General features: G+C 40.2%; 1 protein-coding gene and 1 non-coding gene across 5 annotated transcripts in view; both read right to left on the bottom strand.

Moving 5' to 3' along the window:
• The window catches only part of SPEN (spen family transcriptional repressor), a 99,888-nt gene that overhangs the window by 27,796 nt on the left and 56,788 nt on the right, over positions 1-15,304 (bottom strand). For 3 of the 4 annotated variants that reach the window (XM_031664679.1, XM_031664676.1, XM_031664677.1), the window contains 2 exons: positions 3,246-3,406; positions 1,753-1,953 (listed from right to left, as the gene is read on the bottom strand). In XM_031664679.1, the coding sequence (XP_031520539.1) occupies positions 1,753-1,953; positions 3,246-3,406 (362 nt within the window). Of the gene's footprint in view, positions 1-1,752; positions 1,954-3,245; positions 3,407-5,597; positions 5,723-15,304 lie in introns of those variants that run through there. The other variant, XM_031664680.1, reaches the window with a different exon arrangement.
• LOC116272479 lies at positions 2,057-2,157 on the bottom strand. Its single transcript, XR_004181159.1, has one exon. It is a non-coding gene; the product is annotated as a small nucleolar RNA U13 (small nucleolar RNA).

Genomic DNA, 15,304 nt, shown 5'->3' with positions numbered 1-15,304 from the left:
GTCCTATCTGGGAAAATTATTTAGCTTTTCTTATGTTTGAACCAACCAAACTTCTCAAAATTTTCACTGGCAAGTAGGTAAATCCTACTTCCTAGGTGCTAAATATCTAGGTTAAAAGCTTTTTACAGTAAAAATCTCAAGCTAGCCCTACCATCTAGAGATAAAAGTTACATACTGAATGCCCTGGATGAGATCTTCCTTACTTAATAATTATAATTGGCTCTAGAAATGTATATAGATCATATGACATTCTAAATGTTTCTCAAGCAGTTCTGACCTGTTCCAAATATGTTAAATTTTAAAGAACTCCTGGAGTTGCTCTTAGTTTAGTAAAATTTAGGGCAGTCCATCTCAAGCTTGATGGAAGAAGGTCTGTGAAGGCTTAACCTATTATCCTTTGAAAAGATAATACTCCTTTGAATTGTTGTGTTTCATGGTAACATCAGAGTGACCATTTTGCAGTGATCACCCTAAAAATTCCATGCCAGTTTTACTATGCAAATAACATATTTGTGCATCCTCATCAGGGGAACTACATTTTTTTTCTTTGTAATTGTCTAATAAATGAATTCTGAGAATATTCATATTTATCCTATAACAGGCCATGTTTACCCTACAAATTCCACTTAAAAGTCTTACAAGTTCAATTGTCTCAGCTTCATAAGGTGACCATAAATTTTTAATGTTTCTATTGATTCCTTTACAGATTTACTCACAAGTTCTCTTAAATCAGGGGTTCCCAAACTTAAGTGTGTAAATTCTGAATCAGTAAGCTGGAGCAGAGTTAAAGAGTCTGTATTTTTAAACAAGTACTGCAGGCGGTCCTGAAACAGGAGAAATGCCGATGCAAGCCATGTGTGAGATTTCCTGCCTTACAACAGGTTTCACAGGTAGGTTCAAGATAATAAAATGTTCCCTGGAAATTCTCAGCGGGTTGCACCGATAAGGCTTATTCCTGTTACTCTGTCTTCAAGGTCATGCAAGCTGGAAAAACAGACGCAATTTGTATTTGGTATAATAGAAATAAAATTGTTCTAACAAGTCCCTCGCATCAATATTAAGAGGTAGTTTGCCTTCTTTTTTCTTTTTATTTTATTTATTTATTAAGATGCAGTGTTGCTCTGTCACCCAGGCTGGAGTACAGTGATGCGATCTCAGCTCACTACAACCTCCACCTCCCAGGTTCACACGATTCTCCTGCCTCAGTCTCCCAAGTAGCTGGGATTACAGGCGTGCACCACCACGCCCAGCTAATTTTTGTATTTCTAGTAGAAACAGGGTGTCACCATGTTGGCCGGGCTGGTCTTGAACTCCTGACCTCAGATGATCCAGTCTCCAAAGTGCTGGGATTACAGGCATGAGCCACCGCGCCCAGCCAGAAGTAGTTTCCTTTCTAATTCAAGGTAATTCTGTTGTCATACTCCTAGGAGCTACCTCCTAGTTTTGATAAATTCAATCCTTTTGGGAAGGCTGGACTTAATAAGGGTCTACAGTTCTGCCTTTCAGACTCTTAACAGTTACCAAGTCTCCATTATAGCAACAGAAAAATCTATCCTCCCTAACCAAAACAATGCTTTTTATTAAGTTGAACAATAAATAGAACCATCTTTTAAAACAGAAGACAATGGAAACATGTCAATAAATAAAGCCAGAATAGTGTCCTCATTCAGGATCATACGCTGCCTTCTCATATACTGCAACACAAACAGTGTGTATGATGTGTAACTCAAACTCGCCTTGCTTGTGTCTTACCTGGACCTATCCAAGCTGTTACTTCAATCTGCATGCCAAAGAAAAGTTTTCCTTTTGATGCAGTCAAGGCTTTTTCTTGGTCCTCTTGCTGACGAAAGAATACCAGACCATACCTCTCTTCTGAAGTTCCATGTATCTGCACTGAAGTTACTTTTCCAAATTTCTTAAATTCATGGAAAAGGCCATCTTTAAGGCTTGTATCTAAATTCCCAAACAGAACCAAGTTATTAATTTTTCTAATTTAATTATAACTCAATAAGCAACCTACTAAATCTTTAGCCTGATTTTCTCATTTTTTTGTTCATGTCAGATAGGTAATATGCCAATGTCGTAATAAGGTTTGAAGGAGGCACAACGCACACGGCGTGAAAACCCAATAATCATGCTTATGAACCACAAATGGATCTAGCCTGAGATGTGACTTAAGTTTTATTGTCATTAAAACATTACTTTTTCAAACAAAAAAGCTCCAAAAACACATTTTGGAGATTATTGTACAAGTCTGAAAATAAACTAAGTGTTAGATGACAGTATTGGTTATTTGTTAGGTAAGAATGATACTGTGGTTATCCAGAAAAATGCCCTTATATATTACAGATATATACATAAATACATATCTGTAAGTGTGTGTGAAATAAAACAACATCAAGGATTCACCCTAAAGGTTAAAAAAAAGAGTAGGAAAGCCGGAAGATAGGAAACAGATAAAGCAAAAATGGCAAAATGATGATTTCTGAATCTTGGGTATAAGGGGAGTTCATTTTGCTATTCCTTCTACTTTGGGGTATGTTTCATAATAAAAATTTTATATATATATATTTATAAAGTGTTAAAGACTTGAAATGGAAAGGCATCTTTCTATCTTTCCAAGGATCATCTCAATGATGAAATTGTGTGAGAAGTGTCATGTAGCATGCTAAACAATTTTAATATCCTTTACAGATGAATCATACCATCTGGGGGTCTTGTGTTAATTTGCTTTATTAGAAATATAAAAGGTGTATAGAAAGGCAAGCCAATTTTACTCCCTTGTCCATTTCTAAATTACCAAGTACTCTAAATCAAAAGCTCATCAACATTGATGTCTCAATAACTCTACTCACAAACCTGATACATAAGTTTTTAGGCTATTTTAATAAATAATTTAAGCAATCACTGAAATACACTTAGCTAAGAAATACTTAATTTGGTCTTTGTTGGTATGACTATATACTAACAGTTTTAACTTGTTTACATGCTCAACATGACTAATGTAGGAGTAACAGTATATTATGGTCAGCTGTCAATTAAAAATATTATGAGTAAAGGAGAGACCACAGAATAGCTTAAGCAGACTTTTCCATTATTCATAGGTTTCCTCATTTAAAACGTTAATATTTTGAAATGGGTTTTCCATCATAATTTTATGCCCAAAGTTATTTCAATGTAATGCAGTATCATACCTCATTCCTCAGTAGTAGCACAGAGGAAAGGACATTCACACAAAATTTTACCTGTAGAGCGTACTGGAAGATTCTGGACCTTGATCCCAAAACTTTTACGGGGCTCATCTTTTTCCAGAGATGAAAGCAACTGCGAAGTGGGTGCTGGGACTGCTGCAGACTGAACTGATCGAGCTGGAGAATCATCACTTGAACTACTGCTGGAATCACTGCTGCAAAAAGGCAACAACGACAACAAACTTCAGTGAAAAGACAGAAAATGAGTAGCATTAGAAAACTTCTTAAAATAACTAACAGGTCTAAACTTCGGGCTGGGATTTCTGGAGGCCCTGCATTCTACACATCTCTCTCATACTCTACCTTTAGAGGTGGCAGAAGACGATAAACATGCAGCAGCACAAAAGTATAATCTTCATTTACCACCATGTACCACCAATGCAAGTGTTGCATTCTATTAATAATGTGAACAAATTTTTTCAAATGAAGTAAGACTAGTGAATTCAATTCACTTAGTGTAATAATAATAATAGTAAGTATATGGGTTTGGGATTCAGAGGTCTGGATTCAATTCTTGGGTCAGACATATAGCACGTGTAAGTGGACAAATCACTTAACACCTTTGAAATGGGTTTCCTATCATAATTTTATGCCCAAAGTTACTGCATGCAACACAGGACTCTCAGCCAACGTAATAAAACTAAATGAAAATAGTATTTCTAAAATTTCATCATACCCAATTTCCCCCAATATCAAATGTGTAAAATGAAAATAATCATAATAGTACCTATATCACAGGGTTAAGAAATAAAACAGTCAGGGCGCAGTGGCTCACACCTGTAATCCCAGCACTTTGGGAGGCCGAGGCAGGTGAGGTCAAGAAATTGAGATCATCCTTGCCAACATGGTGAAAACCCGTCTCTACTAAAAATATAAAAATTAGGTGGGTGTGGTGGCGTGCACCTGCAGTCCCAGCCACTCGGGAGGCTGAGGCAAGAGAATCACTTGAACCCGGGAGGCTGAGGTTGCAGTGAGCCAAGATCGTGCCACTGCACTCCAGCCTGGGTGACAGAGCAAGACTCCATCTTCAAAAAAAAAAAAAAAAAGAATTAAATGAAACAACACACGAGTTTACAGAGTTTAGAATATGACAGGTATCCAATAAATAAAACAGAGCTGAGTGTGGTGGCTCACATCTATGATCCCAGCACTTTGGGAGGCAGAAGCGGGAGGATCGCTCAAAGCCAGGAGTTTGAGACCAGCCTGGGTAACAGAGTCAGGCCTTGTTTTTAAAACAAACAAACAAACAAATAAATGAAGCAGTACTTCTCAGTTACTATTAGTAGTAGTAGCAGCACTACTATCTCATGGGTAATTTTTAGGAAAACAATACCCAAAATAATTTTCCAGGTAGATGCAATTTTTAAATTACTGAAGGACTAATGAATAAATATTATGTGAGTTACTACACTCATGTTACTTTAGGCTTTCTTCACTGTGGATAACATGGAAAAGTGATAGTTAATGAAACTAATCTCTTCAGTTTAATAAAATCCTCAAATAGAAAGATAGTCAACTGAAGGACAAGAAGGAAATGCTACTTACACAGTCAAATTAAGAAAAAAATATATTTATATAAGTTTATTATGCCTTACTTCTCTATGCAAGTTCATAGAAAAAAGTTTATTATGCCTAAGAACTATGTGAGAAACATAAAATTCTCCTTTCAGTACTGGACACGCAAGACTTTTGTGGCTTGCTTTTATGGCATTCTCAAATAGGTTAATAAAAAGTTATTTACAGATTTTACTATCTTTCTGAAATTTTGCTTCATATTCTCCTCCATGTTATAAAGCCCTCACCTTTCAAGCAAATCATTTTGAGTGGTGAATCCATCTTAAGCACACTAGCTATAGGACAAGACTCAGGGTAGTTTCTGTCTTCGCACTAGAACTACAGCTCTCATATTCAGGACAATCACTAATCCATCCAGACAAATGAGTCCAAATCTAGGTTGAAAAAAATTTGCTACAGCCCTTTTTTTTTCTTTTGAGACAGAGTAAGGCTGGAGTGTAGTGGTGTGATCGTGGCTCACTGCAACCTCCACCTCTCGGGTTCAAGTGATTCTCATACCTCAACCCCCGAGTAGCTGGAATTACAGGCATGCACCACCGTGCCCAGCTATTTTTTGTATTTTTAGTGGAGATGGGGTTTCACCATGTTGCCCAAGTTGGTCTCGAACTCCTGACCTCAAGTGATCCGCCCACCTCAGCCTCCCAATGTGCTGGGAAATACAGGCATGAGCCAACACATCCAGCTGCTACAGCATTTTTTAAAAGCTAAATAAATTCTACGTTTTCTTATAGAAAACTAAAGATGTTTCTAGAAAACTAATAATTTACACACCATTTTTAGCTCTCACATGTTACAGCAATAGATGAAAACTTGACTGGGTGCAGTGGCTTAGTTCCTGTAATCCTACCACTTTGAGGCCAAGGCAGGAGGACTGCTTGAGGCCAGCAGTTCAAAACCAGCCTGGTCAACATAGCAACACCCCATCCCTACAAAAGAAAAATTAAAAAATTAGCTGGGCATGATGGCACATACCTGTAATCCCAGCTACTTGGGAGGCTGAGGCAGAGGATCACATGAGCCTAGGAGTTTGAGGTTGCAGTGAGCCATGGTCACACCACTGCACTCCAGCCTAGGCAACAGAGTGAGACCCTGTCTCAAAAAAAAAAAAAAAAGATGAAAACATGCCAGGCGCAGTGGCTCATGCCTGTAATCCCAGCACTCTGGGAGGCCAAGGCAGGTGAATCACTTGCGGCCAAGAGTTCGAGGCTAGCCTGGCCAACATGGTGAAACCTCATCTCTACTAGAAATACAAAAATTAGCCGGGCTTGATGGCACATGCCTGTAATCCAAGCTACTCGGGAAGCTGAGGCATGAGAATCACTTGAACAAGGGAGGCAGAGGCTGCATTAAACTCTGATTGCGCCACTGCACTCTAGCCTGGGCGACAGAGTGAGACGGTCTCAAAAAAAAAAAAAAAAAGAAAAGAAAAGAAAAAGCTTAATAAGGTTATCAGCATTTTCTGATAGTGGTTTGAAATGCAGGAAAATAAACCTGTCAGTTTAAACTACTAGGGATAGGCCGGGCGCGGTGGCTCAAGCCTGTAATCCCAGCACTTTGGGAGGCCGAGACGGGCGGATCACGAGGTCAGGAGATCGAGACCATCCTGGCTAACAAGGTGAAACCCCGTCTCTACTAAAAAATACAAAAAACTAGCCGGGCGAAGTGGCGGGCGCCTGTGGTCCCAGCTACTCGGGAGGCTGAGGCAGGAGAATGGCGTGAACCCGGGAGGCAGAGCTTGCAGTGAGCTGAGATCCGGCCACGGCACTCCAGCCTGGGCGACAGAGCCAGACTCAGTCTCAAAAAATTAAAAAAAAAAATTAAAAAAAATTAAACTACTAGGGATAAAGGCCTTGAGATAAAATCATAAGCTGTCATTGCTAGGCCCCTTATGAATGACTTAGGTTTAGCTTTCCCACCTATAAGAAGAAAAAATGATTGCTGATCATCCAGCAAAAGCAGTGTTACTAATATTAAGTAAATACTATCCTGAATACGATATTGTCATTGATATTAGGGTTTAATGAAATTATCTTCTGTTTTTAGCACAGAAGGAAAAAGATACTTGTTATACATGTTAAATATTCCAAGTAATATTAATACAAGATTATTCACAAGGCCACCAGATGACAGTATAGAATGTTATGTGACTTATCAACTTAGTCAATGGCAACAATCATAAACATTAAGGAAATTTTTTTTTTTTTTTTTTTTTTTTGAGACGGAGTCTCGCTCTGTCGCCCAGGCTGGAGTGCAGTGGCACGATCTCGGCTCGCTGCAAGCTCCGCTTCTCGGGTTCACGCCATTCTCCTGCCTCAGCCTCCTGAGTAGCTGGGACTACAGGCACCCGCCACCATGCCCGGCTAATTTTTTGTATTTTTAATAGAGACGGGGTTTCACTGTGGTCTCGATCTCCTGACCTTGTGATCCGCCCGCCTCGGCCTCCCAAAGTGCTGGGATTACAGGAGTGAGCCACCGCGCCCGGCCAAGGAAAATATTTTAATTACAATACTACCAATATTATATACACCAAATTTCCTTAGCAACAGTGGTTACAGAGGTAAACAATCACGAGCAAAAGCAAAATGTACGGCTATTGAAATCATTAATAAGGGCCAAGTCCGGTGGCTCATGCCTGTAATCCCAGCACTTTGGGAGGCCGAGGCAGGCAGATCAGGAGGTCAAGAGATCGAGACCATCCTGGCCAACATGGTGAAACCCCATCTCAACTAAAAATACAAAAAAATTAGCTGGGTGAGGTGGTGCGCGCCTATAGTCCCAGCTACTCAGGAGGCTGAGGCAGGAGAACTGCTTGAACCCGGGAGGCGGAGGTTGCAGTAAGTCAAGATTGCACCACTCCGCTCCAGCCTGGGGACAGAGCAAGACTCTATCTAAAAAAAAAAAAAAGAAATCATTAATAAGGCAACAAAAAGTTCTACACAAGCTTGTATTATAAAAATGAAGGCCGGGCACGGTAGCTAACACCTGTAATCCAAGCACTTTGGGAGGCCAAGGCAGATGGATCACCTGAGGTCAGGAGTGTGAGACCAGCCTGGCCAACATGGTGAAATCCCATCTCTACTAAAAATACAAAAGTTAGCCAGGCATGGTGGTCCATGCCTGTAATCTCAGCTACTCAGGAGGTTGAGACAGGAGAATCACTTGAACCTGGGAGGTGGAGGTTGCAGTGAGCCGAGATCGTGCCATTGCACTCCAGCCTGGGCAACAACAGCGAAACTCCATCTCGAAATATAAAATAAAATAAAATAAAAATAAAAATGGAGGGTGCAGTGGCTCACACCTGTAATCCCAGCACTTTGGGAGACTGAGGCAGGGAGATCACCTGAGGTCAGGAGTTTGAGACCAGCCTGGCCAACATGGTGAAACACCATCTCTACTAAAAATACAAAAATTAGCCAGGTGTGGCGGCGTGTGCGTGTAATCCCAGCTACTCTGGAGGCTGAAGCAGGAGATTCACTTGAACCCAAGAGGCAGAGGTTGCAGTGAGCCAAGGTTGCGTCATTGCATTCCAGCCTGGGCAATAAGGGCGAAACTCCGTCTCAGAAAAAAAAGAGAGAGAGAGAAAAGATAATCAGTGGTGACGATGCCTTTAAAATGAAGTACAAAAATAATGGTAGAAATCAGATTTATTATAAACATTTATACATGTTTATACTATAAACATTTAAACAGATTTATTATAAACATTATCACAGGCCATTATTATAAACATTATTACAGGCACGGTGGCTCATGCCTGTAATCCCAGCACTTTGGGGTCCCGAGGCGGGTGAATTACCTGAGGTCAGAAGTTTGAGACCTCAAAAAAGAAAAAAAAAAAAACTATCACACTCTCTTTGGGTGAATCCCCTGCTGCCACACCAATTCTGAAACAAAATGTAGAATTTAACTTTCAGAATCATCTGCTGATTAATGTGAGGTGGCAACGAGAAGAGAAGACTGGTTTTAAAACGAATTATGAAACAATAAAAATGGTACAAGTTTTTAGTTCACCTTTTTTTTTTTTTTCTGAGATGGAGTTTCGCTTTTATTGCCCAGGCTGGAGTGCAGCTCACTGCAACCTCTGCCTCCCAGGTTCAAGTGATTCTCCTGCCTCAGCCTCCCAAGTAGTTCGTTGGTCAACATGCCCAGCTAATTTTGTATTTTTAGTAGAGACAGGGTTTCACCATGTTGGTGAGGCTGGTCTCGAACTTCTGACCTCAAGTGATCCACCTGCCTTGCAAACTGCAATGTACCACGGATTTCAAGATCCTGAATTAAAATGAGGGCATGAATGTAGGCCCCCAAATACTTTTCAGTCCTACTAAATTGACAGAAGGCCCAAATGCCTGGAATTCTTGTCCATTTTTAATTTTTATGTTCGTAATTTACTTGTTAGAGCTAAAGAATCACAACAGTTCATCAAAATGCATGAGAAAGTATTCAATTGTTCTTAAAAGCCAAAAATAGTTCATCAGAAGCTAATCTGAGTTGTCTTAAAGTAGTAGTAATAACAGTGTATTGACTAATTGTTTTAAGAAAGTGGAATTTACCCAAGCACAACAATATCACATGTTCAATATCAATTAAAAGTTATCATTCTAAAGAACTGGAAGCCAGGTATGGTGCATAGTCCCAGCTACTCTGGAGGCTGAGGCAGGAGGATCCCTTGAGCTCAGGAGTTTGAGACCAGCATGCACATGACATAGCAAGACCCCAGTCTCTTCAAAAACAACAACAATTTGAGACCAGGCACAACACTTTGGGAGGCCAAGGCAGGCAGATTACTTGAGCCCAGGAGTTTGAGACCAGCCTGGGCAACAGGACAAAACCCATCTCTACAAAAAATTAGGCACGGTGGCATGTGCCTGTGGTTCCAGCTACCTAGGAGTCTAAGGTGGGAGGGATCACCTACGCCCAGGAGGTCAAGGCTGTAGTGAGGAGTGATCGTGCCACTGCACTCCAGCCTGGGCTGGAACACAATTTTAAAGAAATCTAGTTACACTTCTCTTAACCACATTTCCAAAGACAATTAAGGACAAATTATTTCCTATAATTTGTAATTATTGAAAAAAATGAAGAAGTAGATCTGACCAGTATTTTCTTATGAAGAAATATAAGAGTAGGCAACTGGTTACATAACAATTTTTGATAAACAAACAGAATATAGGATGCTAGGATTCTCATAAACCAAATAATGATATCATATTATCTACTAACCCTATTCCTGCAGCCATTTTACACACAGAACTACATGAGCATTTGACTTTTACCACTGAAAATGCCAAGGCACTGGGTATGCTATTTATAAGATGACTCAGGCTATGTTTGTTAACATACAAGAGCGACATCTAATTACTGACTTCTGTATCCCTGTATTATTTGTAAACATTTGCTTACGGCAAATATGCATCTATACTGTTTTTTTTTTTTAAAGCTGGAAGATTAAAAAGCATTTAACCAAATCAAGTTGAGAAACAAAACTCTAGCATAAACCAGTATTTTTAGAAAGGAGCAATCAGTGCAATTAGAAAATATTGCAACTAAGACAGTTAGAAGGGCCCATATGTCATAACCAGGTATCTCCCTACCCATCAGATAGCTAATAATTTTTCTCTCCATATGATCAATATATAATTTGGGTCAATATATAATTGGGGTCAAAAGATTTTCAATCAGGTTTGGGTGCCCACTGGTTCTTATCTAATTTCTATTAGAATAATCATCTATTTTAACTTTTATTTATTTTATTTTTTGTAGAGATAGGGTCTTATTTTGTTGCCCAAGCTGATCTCCAATTCCTGGGCTCAAACGACCTGCCCACCTCAGCCTCTAAAAATACAGATTATAGGTGTGAGCCACCATTCCTGGCCCATAATCTCTTAAACAGAATGCATCACCACACCAAATAATAATACTTCCACATCTCACTTTTTTAATAAGTCCAAATTGTATCTTTCTAGCGCAGCAATTATCTAAGCATAAGAGGACCTGTGAGGACCCAAAATCCTTTTAGGAGATCTGTGAGACCTTCCCTATTTCAACTGTGTATCTGTGAGGCCAGATTTTCTTCATATACTTCACCCAAAAAATCTTATAATCACAGTTTGAATACAGAATTGGTTATGAGAATCTAACTATCTTACTAAACCAGACATTTAAAAGATTTTCAGGCGGGGCACAGTGGCTCACGCCTGTAATCCCAGCACTTTGGGAGGGTGAGGCAGGAAGATCACTTGAGGTCAGGAGTTTGAGATCAGCCTGGCCAATATGGCAAACCCCCAACTCTGCTAAAAATACAAAAATTAGCTGGGCGTGGTGGCACATGGCCACAGTTCCAGCTACTTGGGAGGCTGAGGCACGAGAATGGTTTGAACCTGGGAGGTGGAGGTTGCAGTGAGCTGAAATCATGCCACTGCACTCCAGACTGTCTCAAAAAAAAAAAAAAACTAAGTAAAAAATAAAAGATTTTCAAAAAATAAAATGTTATTCTCACTAAAGCAAAATTTTTAAAGTTTAAATTTCAATAGATACTATCCACAATAAACGAAAGCCCGATAATTTTAAAATGTAAAGTCTTAAGCCTAGAAAGTTTTAAAAACAGTTCAGCAGTCTGATGTGACACCACTACCATTTTCAACCCCATCACTTCTGATGTAACCTGAATTTAAGCCTTTTTTGTTGTTGTTGTTGTTTTTGTTTTGTTTTGTTTTTTTTGAGATGGAGTCTCACTCTGTCACCCAGGCTGGAGTGCAGTGGCAAGATCTCAGCTCACTGCAACTTCCGATTCCCAGGTTCAAATGATCCTCCCACCTCAGCCTTCTGGGTAGCTGGCACCACAGACCACAGGTAGGGACCACAACGCCCAGCTGGGTTTTTTTTGTTTTGTTTTTTTTTTTGCATTTTTAGTAGAGACAGGGTCTTGCCACGTTGTCCAGGGTGGTCTTGAACTCCTGAGCTCAAGCAATCCGCTGACCTCGGCCTCCTGGCTCATTACAGGCATGAGCCACCACACCCACCACACCCAGCTCTTTCCCCCCTCCCCCCTCCAGTCTCACTCTTTCCCTCAGGCTGGAGTACAGCAGTGCAATCTTGACTCACTACAACCCCTGCCTCCCAGGTTCAAGCAATTCTGCTGCCTCGGCCACCCTGACACCTTTTTTTTTTTTTTTTTTTTTAAAGGGACGAGGTATTACTATGTTGCCCAGGCTGGCCTCAAACTCCTGGGCTCAACATCCTCCTGTCTCAGTCACCCTAGAAGAAGCTGGAACTACATGCACACACCACCACACCTGACTCAAGCCTCCATTTTTTTTTTTTTACTCCAAAAAATAACAGGGAAATAATCAACTGGGTGACCTGCCAAGATACTTCATTTTGCCTCTTAACTTGAATTTCCCTAGCGGTTAGCAGACCTCATGATCTTTCAACGTCCCTACTAGTTTTAGCAGGGTTCTACAACATTTTTGTTGTCACAGTAGGGGTGGGGTGGGGTAGGGTTACCGGCATCTGCTAAGTACCCTACAGTGCACAGGACAGTCCCAACAAAGAATTCTCTGCTCTCAAATGTGAACAGTGCCAAGGCTGAAAAACCCTGGCCTATGTTATTTCTTGGACTGCTTTCCTGTCTTTTGAAAAACCAACATGCTAATTTCAAGCTGTGAGCCAAATGCAGGATCCTTAACGTTGATTATTCTTCCTCATTACTAATGCATCATTTCATACAAATCTTTGAATTGTAGGAAAAAAATGTAAACTTCTGAAAATCAGACTTCCTCAAGAAGAAGCTGAGATCTAAAACACTCTGGTATCACTTGATTTTGGAAAACATGATAAAAAGGTTAAGTATAAACAACTTTTTTACAATATGTACTTTACCATTCAATACCAAGGTCACAGTACTTTATAGACAAAACCGTTTACAATTTTTAAACAAGTTGTAAGTAAAATATATACAGTATTGCTACTCATACTCTAGTATAAGGTTTACATCAATGAAAACAATTCCATTCATATTGAAATGGTTTTTATAGTACAACAGCTTTCCTTACCTTCAACCTAGGGCCTGAAGGTGGTAGTTTAATATCACAATTAGATTTTTCCTCACCAAAGTACAATGCTCGGAAGAAATTAGAAAAAGGTCTATTTCACACAATAAGGTTAATGGGGTATTTCGCTTTATAATTTTAAGACATTTTAAATTTCCTTTAAAAAGCACACTACAGGCCAGGGGTGGTGGCTCATGCCTGCAATCCCAGCACTTTGGTAGGCTGAGGAGGGTGGACCGCCTGAGATCAGGAGTTCAAGACCACCCTGACCAATATGCTGAAACCCAGTCTCTCCTAACAATACAAAAATTAGCCAGGCATGGTGGCGTGAGGCTGTAATCCCAGCTACTCAAGAGGCTGAGGCAGGAGAACTGCTTGAACCCAGGAGGCGGAGGTTGCAGTGAGCCGAGAGAACGCCATTACACTCCAGCCTGGGTGACAGTGGCACTCTCAAAAAACAACGACAACAACAACAATAGAAACCACACTACAACTCAACAACAAAAATCAACCTGATTCAAAACTGGTCAAAGACTTCAAAGACATTTTTCCAAAGATATATAAATGGCAGATAAGCACAAGAAAAAATGTGCAACATCTAATAATTAGGGAAATGCAAATCATAACCATGTGAAATTGGGCTCATACTTGTAGTTGACACTACTTGGGAGCCTGAGGCAGAAGGATAGCATGAGCCCAGGAGTTCGAGTTCAGCATGAACAACACAGTGAAACCCTGGATCTTAAAAAAAAACAAAAAAACAAAAACAAAAAACTCCACCACATGATACTTCACTTCACACCCACTAGGATGGCTACTATTAAAAACAAACTGCTGGGTGCAGTGGCTCATGCCTGTAATCCTAGCACTTTGGAAGGGTGAAGCAGGCAGATCACTTGAGCTCAGGAGTTCCAAGACCAGCCTGGCCAACATGGCGAAACCCTGTCTCTACAAAAAATTACCAAAAATGATTAGCCAGGCGTGGTGGTATGTGCCAATAATCCCAGCTACTTGGCGGGGGTGCTGAGGCAGGAGGATGGCTTGAACCTGGGAGGTCAAGGTTATAGTGAGCCAAAATCGCACTACTACACTGCAGCCTAGATGACAAAGTGAGACCCTGTCTCAAAAAAAAAACAAGCAAACAAAATAACAAGTGCAAGGATGTGAAGAAATTGGAACCCTTGTGCATTACTGGTGGGAAAGTAAAATGGTACAGCCATGGGGTTCCCCAAGCACTAACTTACCACATGAACCAGCGATTCCACTATGGTTATATACCCAAGAGAAATGAAGACGGGAACTCAAATAGATATTTGTACACTCACATTCACAGCATGTTCAACACCCAAAAGGTGGAAGCAACTCAAGGGTCCATCAACAGATGAGTAAACAAAATATGGTATACACATAAAATAGAATATTATTCACCCTTTAAAAGAAAGCAAATTTTGGCCGGGTGCAGTCGCTCATGCCTGTAACCCCAGCACTTTGGGAAGCCGAGGTGGACGGATCACCTGAGAGCAGGAATTCAAGACCAGCCTGGCCAACATGGTGAAACCCCATCTCTACTAAAAATACAAAAAAATTAGCTGGGCAGTAGTGGCGCATGCCTGTAATCCCAGCTACTCAGGAGCCTGAGGCAGGAGAATCGCCTGAGCCTGGGAGGTGGAGGTGGCAGTGAGCCAAGATTGCACCACTGCACTCCAGCCTGGGCAACAGAGTGAGACCCTGTCTGGAAAAAAAAAAAAAAGGAAATTTTGACAAATGCTACATCATGAATGAACCTTGAAGATATTATGCTAAATGAGATAAACAGCCATACCCAAAAAATATTGTATGATTCCATTTATAGGAGGTACCTAGAGTAATCAACTTCATAAAGGCAGAATATAGAATGGTGGTTGCCAGGGGCTGGGGGAAAGGGAGAATTGGGAGTTATTGTTTAATGGGTATAAAGTTTCAGTTGGGGAAGATGAAAACGTTCTGGAGATAAGATGGTAGTGATGGTTGCAAAATAATGTCAATGTATTTAAGTGCCACTGAACTGAACACTTAAAAATGGTTAAAATGGTAAATTTTATTTTATACACATACACACTATAAATTAAGAAGTAAAATACAAAGTTAGTGGTCACTCTCTATGTTCCTTAGAAAAAGATAAGCAATTCCAAACCAGTCAAAGTAAGCTACCTACTGCTTTTTGTCTACAATGCTCTGCTCAATCAAGGGGTTTCACAACCTGTCTTTCCCAGGTAAAGTTCCTCAGAGATGACATCAGGGCAATGAGTCAGACCTAACTGGTGACTGTGCGACTATTACAAAAGAAACGGGGAAAGTATTGCAGGACTCAACTGTATAAATCATCAATGAAGCCCTTTAGAGCCAAAGTTAATGAAAAGTTATCCAAACTCTTTAAATTTAGGACATGTATTA

The sequence above is a fragment of the Papio anubis genome, chromosome 1 (genome assembly GCF_008728515.1).
Source record: "Papio anubis isolate 15944 chromosome 1, Panubis1.0, whole genome shotgun sequence".
Lineage (NCBI taxonomy): Eukaryota > Metazoa > Chordata > Mammalia > Primates > Cercopithecidae > Papio > Papio anubis.
Note: the sequence above shows the minus strand (reverse complement) of the source record. Positions and strands in the feature narration are given on the sequence as shown.